At 56.1% G+C, this 16,303-nt stretch overlaps 1 protein-coding gene across 1 annotated transcript; it reads left to right on the forward strand.

Annotated features, from left to right (window-relative positions):
• The first annotated feature begins 364 nt into the window (after positions 1-364).
• PNPLA5 (patatin like phospholipase domain containing 5) lies at positions 365-13,066 on the forward strand. Its single transcript, XM_003905672.3, has 9 exons — positions 365-1,155; positions 1,551-1,783; positions 2,850-2,915; positions 3,175-3,384; positions 5,015-5,075; positions 6,194-6,379; positions 8,326-8,458; positions 11,119-11,235; positions 11,895-13,066. Exons 1-9 carry the CDS (start codon positions 963-965, stop codon positions 11,983-11,985), a joined length of 1,290 nt encoding a protein of 429 aa, XP_003905721.1. The 5' UTR covers positions 365-962; the 3' UTR covers positions 11,986-13,066.
• The last annotated feature ends 3,237 nt before the right edge of the window (positions 13,067-16,303 follow it).

The following is a 16,303-nucleotide window of genomic DNA, read 5'->3' on the forward strand; positions in this document are numbered from 1 at the left end:
TCTTGTGGGTACTTAATTTCGTCTGCTGCCCCGCTTGATTTCCAGAACAACTGTCCAGGTGACAGAGTTGTGGGTGAGTTCTCTCAGAGGCTCTTCCTGGCTGCAGGAGTGCCTTGGCCTCTCCAGCATTCAGAATCCACCCCCTGCCCCAGGCCAGTACACTGGTCCCTACTCACACACTTGGGGGACTGGGTGGCTGCTGCCAGCCAGGATCCCACTGTCTCTGCTGGAGGGCCCACCCTAGGGCTGGACAGTTGCTGGTGACTCTGTGTTTGAGGTTTGGAGGTGCAGGGTTCCATGAGAGCAGAAAGGCCTCTGTAGGTCCTCACATCCAGGTCTCCTCACATTGGGCTGAAAAAATGCTGCCCGGAGAGAGCGAGGAGGCTGGGAAAACCCACATCCATGGAAGCTGGGGCTGGCCCCAAGACCTCCCTTTCCCCCAGGTCCCTCCCTGGAACCAGCACAGCTGCAGACTTAAGCCTGGTTTGACCCCAAAGACCAGATGTCCTGGGTCCGACTCTGCCACTTCCTGGCTGTCACCATCCTGGGCTGCGCCTCAGTTGCCTCATTTGCCTAATGAGGACTGGAATAACATCTGCCCAGACTACCAGAGATCAGGCAAGATTTGGTCCCACTCCCCTGCTGTGTCACTCAGAAATCTACGACCCGATGCGGATCCGGGGCGGGCGCCTGGGGGCAGCGCCAGCGCATACACAGCGCGCGGGCACTTCTGGGGCACAACTGGCGCACACCTGGAGTGGGGGCTGATCGCGACCCGGGGACCTCATTGGCTGGGGCTCAGGTGACGCAACCCGGGGGTGGCGCAGGGAGCACCAGCCCCAGCCCGCCTCCCTCCAGAGCCCACATTTGGGCCCAGCCCCGTCTAGGGCTGCATCCCGGCCCCATCCCCGGTCACGGAGTGACCCTTCCTCGGTCGGATCATCCCGCCCGGTCCACCTGCCATGGGCTTCTTAGAGGAGGAGGGCAGCTGGAACCTGTCCTTCGCCGGCGCCGGCTACCTGGGTCTCTACCACGTGGGCGCCACCGAGTGCCTGCGCCAGCGCGCCCCGCGCCTCCTCCAGGGCGCCCGCCGCATCTACGGTTCCTCGTCTGGGGCGCTCAACGCAGTCAGCCTCGTCTGCGGCAAGTCGGTCGGTGAGTCCCGGACTGCGGGGGCGAAAAGGGGCGGGGACACCTTAACGGAAGCGAATTGAGCCCAGAGACGCCGGCGCCTGGCGCTGTGCTCTGCGCCCTCTACCCTTGGCACGGCCCCATTTAATCCCATGAGAAATCCCAGGGCTGGGGACTAGGTGACCCCCATTTGCAGAGGAGGGATCGTGGCTCTGAGCCAGAAACTCAGTTTTCCAGGTCGGCTGGGGCAAAAAGTGAAAAGGTGAACGGATCATTTGAATCTGGGGCCGAGCCCAGAAATTCTGAGCTGGAGTGGGGAGAACCCCTCTCCCATTGCACCTAGGAGGGGGTGTGGGGCTGTGGAGGGGCTCGCAGGACCCCTGGGCGCTGAGGTCTCCCTTTCCCTGCACCCCCTGCAGACTTCTGCTGCTCTCACCTCCTGGGCATGGTTAAGCAGGTGGAGCGGCTGAGCCTAAGCATCCTGCATCCGGCCTACGCGCCCATCGAGCACATCAAGCGGCAGCTGCAGGACACTCTGCCCCCCGACGCCCACGTCCTGGCCTCCCAGCGTCTGGGCATCTCGCTCACCCGCTGGCCCGACGGCCGCAACTTCCTGGCCACTGACTTCTCCACCCGCGATGAGCTCATCCAGGTGGGCTGGGCGGGACCCAAGGCCTGGCTGGTGGGCGGCAGGCGGGCGGGCTCCATCTAGTCCAGAGTGACATCCAGGTACTTCCCCGGCAGACGTTTCTGCAGGGGCAGAAGGAGGGAGGGAGGGCGGACCTGTTTGTAGCTGAGGAAACTGAGGCCCAGAGAGGGTGGGCAGGGTGGGTCTGGAGACCTCCCAGGTTGCTGCACACAGAAGAGTCTGGCTGGGGCCAGTCACTGTTCTAGGCACTGTGGCTGTAACAGGGAGCAAAACAGACAGAAACTCTTGCCTCCCTGGGGCTTCTATGCTCATTGGTCGGGGCGGGGGGCAGGTGGTATCAATAATGAACTCATCTCCATGTAAGGAGGTCAGGAACAATCTAGTATTGAAATGGAATAGGATGAATAGGGTGTCTAAAAAGGAGGCTTCACATAGACCCTGACACTATTGACATTTGCCAAAAGTGTGCACGCTCAAGTGCAGGCACAGTGTGGCAACCAAAAATGTCTCTGACATTGTTAGTGTCCTGTGGGGGAGAAAGTCACTCCTAGTTGAGAACCACCAACCTAGAGCTTGCAAACTTTTGAATATAGGGCTTTGTCTCATGGAAGCCTTGGAAGCTTCCCAGCTCTGTCTGGGAGGTGCAGAGCGCATCCTGGCTCTGACCAGATGGAGATGCAGGTGACAGTTTTGTCCCACAGATTGATAACAGTGAGGGCAGCTAATGTGTACTGAGCACAACTATGTGCCAGGTCCCATCCCAACTGCTACACAGGCAAGGATTCTGGGCCACTCTTTGGGGTCCCCATCTGGCTTCCTCAGGAGCTTGCACCTGACCTCCTTCCCTGCACACCCACAGAAAGAGGAGGTGGGGGTCGAGACAGAGGTGCTCCAATCCCTGCTTCCCTTGGAGAGCTTGGCTGGGAGGTGACACCTCAGCTCCCTCATCTGGACGTGGGACTGATGACACCTCCTTTGCAGGCTGTTGGGATTAGAAACCGTGCACAGGGGAGGTTCTGAAGGCAAGGAGCATGCACAGTTGTGTTCCCGCTGACTCTTCTCTTCCTAGGCCTTGGTCTGCACCTTATACTTCCCTTTCTACTGCGGGCTGATCCCCCCCGAGTTCAGAGGGGAGGTGAGTGCACTTTGGAACCCTGCTCTGTGCTCTGGGCAGCCTGGGGTGCACACTGTGGAGAGGTGTTCGGGTGGAGGAAACCAGCGCTCCCTGAGCACTTACTGTGTGCCAGGCCCTCCCCCTGCTCCTAGGGGGCGTTCAGCCTCCTGGGCTGGAGTGGCCCTGTGACTCAGGGACAGCTGGAGGGTCACCGGCTGCAGCCAGTGTGGGAGGCCCTCTGAGAGGGCAGCACTACCCACCTACCCCCCACAAATTGCAGCGCTACATCGATGGGGCTCTGAGCAACAACTTGCCCTTTGCGGACTGCCCCTCCACCATCACGGTGTCCCCCTTCCATGGGACAGTGGACATCTGCCCCCAGAGCACCTCCCCCAACCTGCATGAGCTGAATGCCTTCAACGCCAGCTTCCAAATCTCCACCAAGAACTTCTTCCTGGGGTTCATAAGCCTCATACCCCCCAGCCTCGAGGTAGGTCTGGCCCCGTGATGGTGTTAGAGGCTTGGCCATGGTCAAGGGTCCCGTGAGTCAGACTTTGTGTGCTCCTAACCCACACTGCCCCCTGAGCCTCAAGGCAGTTACAACGTATGTCCCCAGTCTCAAAGCCAAACACCTGAATCCTAATGGGATTCAGTCGTGTCTTTACTGTTCTTGCCGCACTGAGCGATGAGTGATGAGTGAGGACTGGCCCCAGGTCAATGGGACACACTCGCGCCAACTCTGCTGAGCTGGCCTTTGAGCAGGGCCTTTGCCTGTGCTCCTCTGGGCCAGGGTCTGTAGGCAGGTGCCGTTATCATTTCCATTTCTCAGGGGAGGATACTATGGCTGAGAGAGGTTAAGCAACTTGTTCAAAGTCACACAGCCTGGAAGCAGCAAAATCAGGATTCGACCTTCAGTTGGCTCAGGCCCATGCTCTTGACCACTGTCCTTGACTGTGGCCAGATTGACCAACCACTGTGGAGGCAAGGCACAAATGCAAAGAAAAAAACAAAGGAAGGGATTTTTACCCCTTGGTATTCCTGGAAAATAGATAATTTGACAGCTATTGAAATACACTCCTCCTGGCCGGGCGCGGTGACTCAATGCCTATAATCCCAGCACTTTGGGAGGCCGAGGCTGGCAGATCACTTAAGGTCAAGAGTTTGAGACCAGCCTGGCCAACATGGTGAAACTCCATCTCTACTAAAAATATAAAAATTAGCTGGGCGTGGTGGCGCATGCCTGTAATTCCAGCTACTCAGGAAGCTGAAGCAGGACAATTGCTTGAACCTGGGAGGTGGAGGTTGCAGTGAGCCGAGATCGTGCCATTACACTATAGCCTGGGTGACAGAGTGAGACTCCATCTCAAAAACAAAAAAAGAAAGAAAGAAACACACACACACACACACACACACATACACACATACTCCTCTGCCCCAACCACATCCTGGCTCTTCCCTGTCCCTTCTACCTCTCAGGTTTGTGTAGTGCTTTCTAAGTCACGAGACAAGGTCATGTTCATTTACTCTGGTATTCCCCACACCCCTGGGTGGGCAGGAAACCCCAGCTGCATTTTCTAGATAAGGAAGCTGAGGCACTCAGAGAGTTAGCACTGCCATGCTAAAGTCTCACAGCAAGGATGTGAGGAGGACAGCACCCTTTGCCACCAGTGGGGCTTTAATCAGACAGGTAGGTGGGGCTCCTGGTTCCTCAGCCCACCTCAGTCTTGTCCTGGAAGTGAACATCAAAGGAGCAAAGGGAACCCCCATCCACTGCCCTACAAGAAGCCAAAGTCCCAGCCATCCCAGGCGTTGTTATCCCATTTTCCAGAGGCAGAAACTGAGGCAAGAGAGGGGAAAGACTGGGGCAAGAGCAGCCAGGGTGTCTCAGAGGGGAGATGCAATGGGCCTGCAGGGACAGAACTAGATCTATCTGCAGGCTTCTGGCCCCTCCTGCCCAGTGCTGGTCCACAGGGGTCCCTGAGCCCAGCTGAATGGTCACTTGGGGAGAATAGGCTGGGCTGGGACTATCTCCAGTTAAAGATAAGTCCCTGGCCTGTGACATCTGCTCAAGGGGCAGGTCCAGGCCTTGCCCATCCCACCCTTGCCCTGTGTGTTGGCAGGTGGTGGCCGACAACTGCAGACAAGGCTACCTGGATGCCCTGAGGTTCCTGGAGAGACGTGGTAGGTGGCAGTCCCACAGTGGCTGGGGATCGTGTCCCACATGGTGCCAGGTGGAGCCTGCCTCTTGGGCCTTTGAGCTGCTAGGGACCTGGGCTCACTCACTCTTGTCCTCAGCATCTGCTCTGTGCTGAACCTGAGCTGAGTACTGGGGACTCAGAGAAGAATCACATACAAGTTCCACTGTTGAGCAGCCCGCAGCCTGGTGCAGGGGAACAGACCCAGAGAGAGACAACCCAGGGAGATGGGGGCAGGGATGGTGGGATGATCAAGGCTGTGGGAGTCCAGAGGAGGCACTGGACTCAGTCTGGGGGTTGAGGGTAGGTAAGGAGGGCTTCCTGGAGGCAGTGACAGATAAGCTGGTTTTGACTAGTTCATTATGAAGACACCGGCAAAGATGAAGATTCCAGCAAAAGAAGAGGGCATTCTAGGCAGAGGGAAAAACAAGAGAGAAGGGACAGAGGCAGGCACCTTGAGGGCACATAACTCAATATGGCAGGAGGTGTGTGTGTGTGTGTGTGTGTGTGTGTGTGTGTGTGTGTTCATGGGGCAGTGGGTGTGCCAGAGAGGTCTGGGCTGGAGAGTCTGAACATCATCCACAGGACAGTGCTCTTCAAACTAGTGGAGTAGACATTCAGATGCAGGCTGCCTGGCTCCCGAACTCATGTGCTCAAGTCCTACGTTGCAACCAAAAACACACAATCAGGAAGCATTTGCTGAGCGCTTTATATGTGCCCAGATGTGAGCTTAAGCTTTATGTATTTATCTTGTTTAATTCTCAGGCAATCATATAAGGCAGGTCTTACTTTTCCTTTTTTACAGAGAAGAAAACTGAGGCAAAAGGCATTGGGTCACATAGCTTGCAGGTGGTGGAGCCAGAATTGGAACTCTGGATTGTGTCTTTGGGGTCTGGGCTCTGATGAGCCACTTGAAAGTGGGCAGGGAGTAGGGCAGAGCAGGGCCAGGGGAAGGCAGAAGGGAGTCATCTGGAATAAGCCATGCATCCATCCCCCAGCACAGTGGATCCCCAGAACGGGGTTGGGCACTGAGGGATGCGGGCAGCATGGGGCGCCTTGGGGAGGCTCAGATGCCTGACTTATCCTCTCCCTTCCCTGATCCAGGACTCACCAAGGAGCCGGTGCTATGGACACTGGTGTCTAAGGAACCCCCAGCCCCGGCTGATGGAAACTGGGATGCTGGCTGTGACCAATGCCCGAAGAGCGGCCTGTCTCTCAACTGGCAAGTGCCCCACGTGCAAGTCAAGGACATACCCAACTTTGAGCAGCTCTCGCCAGAGCTGGAGGCTGGTAGGGACTCTTCCTGCATTTGCTTACCTACCAGGGCCCTGCACTCAGGGGACCAGATTCAGGGACCCTGCCTTGAAGGCACTCGTCGTCTGGAAGAGGACAGGACTCATTTACTGAGCACCTACTAAATGCCAAGTGTGGTACTATGGGCTTTTTACATGTGGCATCATTCATTCCTTCCCACAACCCTGGGCCTAAGCATTATTCGTACCCACTTCACTGATGAGGAAACCAAACCTCTGAGAAAGGAAGGGACTCATCAAGGGCTCAGAGCCTGCAGCTAGGGGATTTGAACCCAAGCCTGTGCCTGCAAAAGCCAGGTCTTTGCCCACTGCCCCGGAAAGGGCAGGAGTGTCAACAGACATAGGAGAGGCACACACAGAGGGTTCTGGATTCCCCAGATGGAAATGAACTCATTTCATCCTTCCAACAACCATCTGAGGATAGTACAGAATTGTCCTCATTGTAAAGACGAGGAAACCATAGCACAGAGAAGTTAAGCGACTTGCCCAAAGTCACACAGTAGCAAATGGCAGAACCAGGGGTTCTACTCAGAACCACTTAGTCTGCACTCCTGCTCTGTGACTAAATGTCACAACTGCAACAACAGGAAAGTAGAGGGTCCTACAGGCACATGTAATGATGGCGGGGGGTGAGTTTGAGCAGCATCTGAGTGAAACTGGAAAGGAGATGTTGGCCAGGCCAAGAGGCAAAAGAGCATCGGGGAGAGGGCCTGGCACACGCAAAGGTCCTGGGGTTGGTGAGGGAGAGCCAGGAGGTCCCTGTGGCTGCAGCATGAGGGGCAGGCAGCAGAGGTGAGCTTGGGAGGCTGGCAGGGTGGGCAGGTGTCCTCAAAAGCTGTGGGAGAAGGGAGTGAGGTGGACGGGAGGGGGTGGTGGACCCAAACAGGCTGAAGGGGTGGGAGGTCGGGAGGAGAGTGATGGTGGTTGAGGCCAGATCAGGGAGAGTGGGGTGGCAAGGGGACGAGGAGGGGGCCCCTTTTCATGCCGGGAGACCACACGAGGATATGCAGAAAAGGGCGTGGATCTGTGCCCAGCCCCTGAGGTCCAAGCTTGGGATTCTGGAACCCGGCAGTGTCCCTGCAGCCACACGGGGGCACCAGAGAGCTGCCTTGGGTGGAGCACCAACTCCTGGGTGCTGCGCCCTCCCCAGCTCGGGAGGGAATTGTGAATCTCATCGCTAATCCTCACCTGCCTGCCCAGGGAGGAACGTCCTGCCGGGACCCCCGGTTTACAGAGACGGAAGCTAGGACTCGTCCTAGGACACTCGGCAGGTGGATGTGGAGCAGGGTGTCTGGCCTGTGCTACCTGTGAATCTTCAAATGCCCCGTCTCCAGAGGGCAGCGGCCAGAGTGGACGTGGTGGCCAGAGCTGTGGCCTGGGCTATGTCTGGAAGCTGGGGTTTGGGCTCTGGCTCCGTTCCAGCCCAGATGCTGTGGTCCCTTCCACTCTGGTCAGGTCAGTGAATAGAGGACCCAAGAAACGGTTGCTGCGGTCACAGCTGTGGCTGTGGTTATTAATAACACTGTCGTGTTACTGTTATTGAGAGAGTGTGGTGAGAGCATCTGTCCCAGCCTGGCAGGCCACAGACTTTCCAGAGGGGCAGGAGAGGTAGAAAGAGCTCAGGAGCCTGAGAGTCCTCAAGTCCATCCTGGCCCTGCCACTTCCTGTTGATGGTCCTTAGGCAAGTCACTTCTCCACTCTGAACCTCAGTCTCTTCATCTATGAGAGGGCATCCACCACTTGTCTCATGCCAATGAAAGTGCATAGCTACCTGCTGGCCCGTGGTGGGGGGTGGCTCTGTGTTGTTTTTTCATCTGCAGAAGGTGGAGGGGGTGCAGTCTCTTACTGTGGGAGATGGGAGCGCTCAGGCTGCCGGTCCACAGACTCCAGGTGGGCAGGGCCATGCCAGGGCTTCTCTTGCAGCACTGAAGAAAGCATGTACGAGGGACCCCAGCCCGTGGGCCCGCTTCTGGCGCTCGGGGCCTGGACAGGTGCTGACGTACATGTTGCTACCCTGCACGCTGCCCTTTGAGTACGTCTACTTCCGCAGCAGAAGGTAAGGCTCAGCCAGGGGGCCTGGGAAGGGCCTGGCTTGTGGCGGAGACTGGTGCCCATGGCAGGAGGGGCAGCTGGCACACTGGGTGGGCAGGGCTGGGCGGGGTAGGGGGAGCCCGGCTGCTGTCTCCACACTGTGTGGTGTTGGCTGAATGACTCACAGCCTCTGTGATCTCCTCTGCAAAACGAGACTGGTGGGGAAGGGGCATGGTGGGTACGATTGGAAGCTGGAGTCCTCCTGGTCTTCCCCCGGACCCTACACTGTCTCCGTGACCTCTGACCATTGCTCCACCCATCAGAATCTCAGGTTGGCTTTGTGGCTGGGGCTGGGTCTCTTCAGTCTCAGGCTGGTTGTGTGGCTGGGCCCGAGTCTCTTGACCTTTCTGGGCTACAGATTTCTCTTCTCTTCTCTTCTCTTCTCATTTTTCTTTTCTTTCTTTCTTCCTTTCTTCCTTTCTTCCTTTCTTTCCTTTCTTTTTCTTTCTTTTTTTTTTTTGACGGAATCTTACTCTATTGCCCAGGCTGGAGTGCAGTGGCATCATCTCGGCTCATTGTAACCTCTGCCTCCCGGGTTCAAGCAGTTCTCCTGCCTCAGCCTCCTAAGTAGCTGGGACCACAGGCGCACACTGCCACGCTCGGCTAATTTTTTTGTATTTTAGTAGAGACAGGATTTCACCTTGTTGCGCGGGCTGGTCACGAACTCCTGAGCTCAGGCAATCTGCCCACCTCGGCCTCCCAGAGTGCTGGGATGACAGGCATGAGCCCACCACTACAGGTTCCTTTTCTGTAGAACGAGCCCCTTCCAAGTCAGGCCAGCTGTGGTTAGGCCCTCAGTAACATTCTAACTTGCTGGTTAATGTGTCCCTCTGTGTCAGTTGTTCATTCATTCCACCAGCAGTTGCTGAGGATCTCTCAGGGGCCAAGGCCTGGCTGTAGGCCATGGAAGCAGCCCTGACCCAGACCCAGCTCCTGGCCTGGTGGAGCTCCCGACCTACCAATTATCACACACTCCCCTGTAACTACAGCTCCACCTAGAGGTTCCCTGGGAGAGGCCTACACTAGCTTCCAACTGCACAGCTCAATCTAGGGACTCTCTGGCCAGGGAAGGCTGCCTGGAGGAGATGACTCAGGTTATACTCTGAAGGATGAGTCAGCGTCCACCAGGCAAAGAGGACAAGGAGAATGTTCTAGGCAGATGGAACAGCATGTGCAAAGGTCCAGAGGGGGGAGGTAGAAAGGCCTGTTCGAGGAGCAGGAAGGAAGGCCAGTAAAGCTGGAGCCTCGGCTTTACTGATGTAGAAGACGAGGCAGAGGAGGCTGGTGGGGCAGGTGCACAGAGCTGTGCAGCCGGCTTAGCTAGTCTTTGTCCAGAGAGTAGTGGAAAGGCTGGGAAGGGTTTGAGCAGGGAGGTGGCATGGGGAGATGTGTAGTGTTTAAAATTCTCTCTTCTCCGGAAGAAGGTCTGTGACGGTGAGCCACAGGTGTCTGTCCTGCTCAATGTTGAGTTAATGCATGGGTCAGTCCTGCTGTTTAAATTGCCAGTGGGCCAAAACCAGGAGAGAGCTTTCTACCGACAGATTCTTCTCACGCTGAGCTGTTTACAGAAACCACGAGTTGAAATCCAAAAGTATAAATGTAAAGTCCAACCTTTTCAGTTAAAAACAAATTCATTGTGTGAGCCCCAAAGGGGAGCCTGCCCAGACTACAGAGAAGTTCACTCTTGGTATTTTTCACAATACATATGTTCAACAACGTAGGTTGCATTAATAGAGGCAGGTGGTACAGAACAAGGGAGGTGACAGTCCGGCTTATATCTTGCCATCACACCACCCTCTCTGGACTGCATGCCTAGTTTGAACTCTGGTGTAGGGGCCCCTCCAAGGGTGCTGTGGTGCAGGTTGGGGCCCTGCAGTGGCTAGTGTCTGAGGTGCCTGGCCAGAGCTTTCTCAGACCTGGCCCTATAGGACTGTGGCCCTGCAGACAGACTCATGCTCTCTCCCCTCTGTGCTGGGATAAGACGCAGTTCCGAGGACCCTGAATCTGGGGCTGGCTCCATCATGGAGGCAGTGGGGAACCACGGGGACATCTTGAGCAAAAGGGGGCTCTGTCAGCTGTGTTTTTGGAGGGCCAGCAGCTTCTGAGAGGAGAGTGGACAAAGGGGTTTGGGGTGGGGAGGGCAGGGGCTGGCCTGGAGGGAAGAGAGAGAAATGGATGGAGATAAGGAGGACATTAGGAACTACGGGTGAGGTGACTGTCCTAATTTGACAGGTGAAGAAACGGAGGACCAGACAGGTTCCCTGACCTGTGCAGGTTACCAAGCTGATGGGCAGGGAAGCTGGGCTGTACCCTCAAGCCAGCCTGACCCCAAAGGCCCACTCTCTCCCTACCTGTGCTTCCCACTTGTTTCCTCGGGAGTCAAGGACCCTAAGGCCTGGCCACCTCTGCCAAGTTCAGAGTCCATTTCGGATCATTCCAACCCTGCAGGTGCCCCTGTGGCTCTGACTGGCTCTGCAACAGTGGTCGACACTGCTGACACTTCTTCCCCCAACCTGGGCAGCCCTCAGGTGCAGGGGCCCCTGGCTCTGGTCTGTGGGGAGGGTGGGCTTGGTGGGGCCACACCCCAGGCTCACCTGGGCAAAGCTGACCTGCCCCTTCCTCCAGGTTGGTGGCGTGGCTGCCCGATGTGCCGACGGACTTGTGGTGGATGCAGGGCCTGCTGAGGAGCGTGGCCCTCGAGGTTTTCTCCAGAACCAAGGCCCAGCTCCTTGGGCCCATCAGGTGAGGTGGGCAGAGGGCAGGGACGGAGAGGGGTGGCTGTGCTGGGGAACGCACCAGCTGCTTCCCTGGACCCTGGGCAGGCTGTCCATGCCACCTGCCTGCCTACCTGCTTACCCGCATCCCTCTGGCCTACTCATGCAGCCGTTGACACATGTGTTGGTCACTGCTGTGCCCCCGACCTGTGCTAGATGCTCTATGACAGTCACCTTGGTCAGTCCACATGACCTGCCGGGGGCAGTCACTGGGCCGCCCATGGGACAGGTGCCTCTTGCAGCTTCACCAGCTCCCTGCCAGTCCTCCTGCCATTGTTCCAGACATCCCCACGTGACCTCGGACAAGGCTGGCCCTGTGTGTGGCCTGGCCTGGTCCCTCTCCTCTGACCGGCCCTCTAGACTTGGGGGGTCTCCTGCGGCCCTCCCCCATGCACTCGACAGCTATCTGTTTAGCAGGACATCAGTGCAGTTCTCTGGGGAGTGGCCATCCCAAGACCTCCCTGACACTTCCAGCTCAGCCACATTGAGGGCCACAGGTCCTCCTTCAGAGCAGGGTCTGGGGGAAGAGTGACCTGGGCTCACCATGGCTGCGCCTGCACCCACATGGTTTCACCTACCCTTCCCAAGCCCCAGGCACTTACCCGTGGCTTCTTCTCCCCTCCACAGCCCTCCGGACACTGGCGTCCTGGAAACAAACCCCCTCCAACCCCAGATAGCTCCTTATATGGAGGAGCTCAGGCCCACCCATCAGGCCTGAGGGGGCTGAGCTGGGCCAGCCCAGTGATTGGTGTCCCTTGATTCCTGCTCTGGCCTTTGTCCTGTGTGCCCACATCTGCCCCAGCAGGAAGAGGCCCTGCCAATCTCCGTGGAGACCCTGCAGCTTGGAGCCAGTTCCCTGGGGCGCAGCCTGTCAGCATGTCCCCGGTCACTGTGTACCCAGGTCACCTGCCCTACAGGAAGGAGCGAAAGGAGGATAGCCACAGAGACATGTCTTATTTCCAGAATTTCCATGGGGGGCTAGGAGGACAGCATTGCTGGGGAGACGGGCTCCTGTTCTGCCGTGGAGCTGCCCACGGAGCACCTGACAGAAGACGGGGAAAGTGCCTGATGCCCACGTCAGAGACCAGAGGAACCAATCGAGATGATGGGGTGGGGGTGCTCCCCCCCAGACTCTTTCTCAGTCCTGTAGTGGCCCTTGGGGGTGACCCCTGGGATCTACCCCACTGAGGAAACCTTGACTTCTGACTTCCTATCAGGTCCAGAGGGTGGAAGGCCCTGGCAGGAAGTGGGAGGAAGAGGAGAGGAGGGTCCGGGTCTTTTCAGGATCCCAGCTGTGTGTGCTTCTGTTGGGCCCAGTGGCCCTTGCTGCCCCTACAGCCTCATTCCTGCAGGTTTGTGACGTAGCTGTGCCTCTACCTCAGGCAGAGAGGATGCCAGGGACACCAGGCCTCTGGCCTCTCCACGAGTCACTGCTCTCCCCATTGGCAGAGCGGGACCCATGCTGTGCCCCTGGCCAGGCCCTAAGGAAATGCTCAGTGTCAGTGGAGATGGGGAGGTTGGTGACATGGAGGCGTGAGTGAGAACAGGAAGCAAAGGAATACACGTGGGAACTAAAGAGAAAATGACCAGCCTGGGCAGCATAGTGAGACCCCATTTCTAAAAAAAAATAATACAAACTTAGCTGGGCATGGTGGTGCATGCCTGTAGTCCTGGCTACTTGAGAGGCTGAGGTTGGAGGATCATTTGAGCCCAGGAGGTCAAGGCTGCAGTGAACCATGATCACGCCACTGCACCCCAGCCCAGGAAACAAAGGGAGCCCCTGTCTCTAAATAAATAAATAAATAAATAAATAAAGATACAATGAGCCACTCATTCATTCTTTCATTCATTTATTCAGCTTATGCTTAGTGAGTTATAGGCCCTGGGGTCACAGCCTTGAAGAAACCTTACATTCTGGTGGGAGTGCGGGAGCAGACGCTGAACAGCAAACGGGAAAATGTGAATATGAGATTTTTCCAGGAGCAGTGGGGCCATGAAGAAAACAAAATTGGGTGAGAGTGGGGCAGGGTGGCGGTGAAAGCAACATTGGCCCGGGTGGCCCAGGAAGGCCTTCCTGAGAAGGTGACAGCTGAGCTGAGACTGAGGATGAGAGGCTGGGTTTTGCAGGTGGAGGCAACGGCAGGTGCAAGGCTCTGGGGTGAGACTGAAGGAGGGAAGGGCCCGCAGTGAGTGGGTGTGGAGGGAGTGGGGCAGGCAGGGGCTGGGTCAGGAGGGCACTGTCGGGGCGTGGCGAGGGGTATGGATTTGGGGAGCAAATGTGAGAGAAGGGAGCGAGTGGAGGAAAGGAGGGCTCAGGGCTGTGGTGAATTGGAAAAGAAGGAGGAAGGGGCAGACGGTGAGCATGCAGGAGGCTGCCCCTTCCCTCCAGGACCCCCTGGGTCTGAGCAGGCCTCTGCCCCTCTGGTCGTCTCCTGGGTGGGGGCAGGCACGGATGCTGTCCCCGCCTCAGAAAAAGGCTGTCCCACTTGGAGCCAGGTGGTCCATGGCTCGCACAACACTGTCTGCAGAGCTGGGATGCTCTATGCACTGTCTCCACCCTCAGAAGCTGGGTTTGGGATTTCCTCCCCTGGTGGAGAGGGGAGACCTGGCCACCTGGGTCACCAGGTGAAGGATTTAGAGGACTTTAGGAATATTCTTGCTCCCTGCCCTTTGTCCGTTGTCACAGACACAGGCCTCCATGTTCACAGGAACTCAGCCTCCCTTGATTACCCCTCCCTTGTCAGTTCCTTACATAGCAGGGACTTTGACCTGTGCTTTGTCTCCATTGCTTTCCTTTGTGACTTAGACCAGGGAAAGATAGTTGGCCCCTCCCACCTCACTCTCCATCACCCTCTGTTGCCAAGCAGGGTGCGGGGAAATGTTTCTGGCTCAGATGGTTGAATATCTCAATTGCTTACAACATTCTGCTCTGAAAACGTCTCTTTGATCTCTATTATTTGTGGCTCATGCGTCAAAGTTATCTGCTGGCAACTTGACAACGGCAGAGACCATTCACCAGCATCCCTGGCAGGACTTCATTGTTTTTAAGCACGTCCCTGGTTTCTATCTTATTTAACTCTTGGATATTTGCTCATGTGGTGTTAAAATCCAACTGCCTGCGGCTTCCCCATGGATCCCAGCTCTGCACCCTGGATCCACAGACTCTGCTTGCTCTGCCTGCCTGGAGAGAGGGGCTAAAGGGTATTGATCTTCTGAGGCCACTCTTCTCCACAGTGAACAGCTCACACCTTACAAGCACTCCTCAGGGACATCGCCAATCCAGTGATGCTGTTCAGGGAGCTCCAGTCCCACACCCCGAGTTTGTTCACAACCTTCTGGGAGCATGGAGTCCAGCAGTGCCCCGGAGGTGATACGGCCAGTACTGTTTCTAAATTGTCTTTCAGCTCCCACCTCCTGACCACTGCCTCTATTAATGTAGCCTCAGAATGAATGAGCTTGACCTTGCTTATAGAGCCATCATCTACCATTGGTGTCATGCCCTTCCTGGAGCCTAGAGGTGGCCCAGCTGACAGCCTAGGAACTGACCCAGGTCAGAATCCCCAACTTGTTACCAGGATCCTCCTGACACAGCCCCACATTATGGAGCGGAAAAGGGATCCTGGGCTCTGAATTCAGGCTGACCTGGGTTCGAGTCCCATCTCTGCAAGTCAGCATTGATGTGACGCAGGGAAATTCCTCACCTCTCAAGGCCTCAGTCCACTCTTGGATAGAATGGAGATGATAACACATGCCTTATGGAATATTTACTTGATAAAATTAAGTGCTCATGGTCGGGCACAGTGGCTCACGCCTGTAATCCCAGCACTTTGGGAGGCCAAGGCAGGCAGACCACTTGAGGTCAGGAGTACAAGACCAGCTTGGCCAACACAGTGAAACCCCGTCTCTACTAAAACTATAAAAACTAGCCAGGCATGGTGGCGGGTGCCTGTAGTCCCAGCTACTCAGGAGGCTGAGGCACAAGAATTTCTTGAACCCGGGAGGTGGAGGTTGCAGCGGGCTGAGATCACACCACTGCACTCTAGCCTGGGCAACAGAGTGAGACTCCGTCTAAAAAATAAATAAATAAATAAATACATACATACATACATACATACATACATAGATAAATAAATAAATAAATAAAGTGCTTACTGCAGACTATATCAAATGACCTTGATGACTGTTCAGAAAGGGGCAGTGGGGAGTGAAGGTGTGTTAATTACATTTTACAGTGTGCTGGGCACCAGACTGGGTGTGTCACCCACCAGGGGCCTCCTGTGAGCCTCACATCAGCCCCTGGGTGGTGAGTAGTCCAGGCAAAACACAGAAGAGTTGCCACTGGAGTCCAGACTTGTGCGATGTCAGTGCTCTCTCTGGCCCCTGTATCATTGTCTCCCACCAAGTCTGCTGAAGTTCTGGGTCTTCCACACTCTTCTTTCCCCTGGTATCCCAGCCAGAAACCTCTCTGAGTCCTGGAGCCCTGGCGCAGCTATGGCTCCCATTTGTGGGCCACAATCCTGGGCCAGCTACAAGCCTCCCTGCCTGGCTTTCTGAGCACCAGTTGTGTGCTGGGTGTTTTCTAATGCCTGAGGCAGATCCCTTCCCCAAGGAGCTCCCATGCCTCTAATGCTATCTCCATGGAGATAACAGGTAATGCAACCCTCAAAAGCACACATCACCTTGCAGTTTACAAAGCCCATCATCTAAATCTCACTGCAACCCTGAGAGGTAGGTATTATCCTCCCCATTTTATGGGTGAGGAAACTGAAGCTCAGAGAGGCAAGTGGCTGATCTGGAAATGCCCAAGTCTGTGCTCCAGGCAGCGGAAAGATCCCAGACGATCACAGCTTCCTTGTGCACCTGCTCTAGGATGCTGAGCAAGTCTTTGCCTCGATCAGCTCCTTAATTTCTTGTCTTGAAAGTCAAGGGTTGGACTAGCTGGTTTCTAAAGAGCCCCCAGCTCCTCTCCGAGCCCATAACACATGTAATAAATGCCACCATGTCAGGGGAAGGAGAAATGATTTCAGGGGGGATTA

Source organism: Papio anubis, chromosome 16 (assembly GCF_008728515.1).
Source record: "Papio anubis isolate 15944 chromosome 16, Panubis1.0, whole genome shotgun sequence".
Classification (NCBI taxonomy): Eukaryota; Metazoa; Chordata; class Mammalia; order Primates; family Cercopithecidae; genus Papio; species Papio anubis.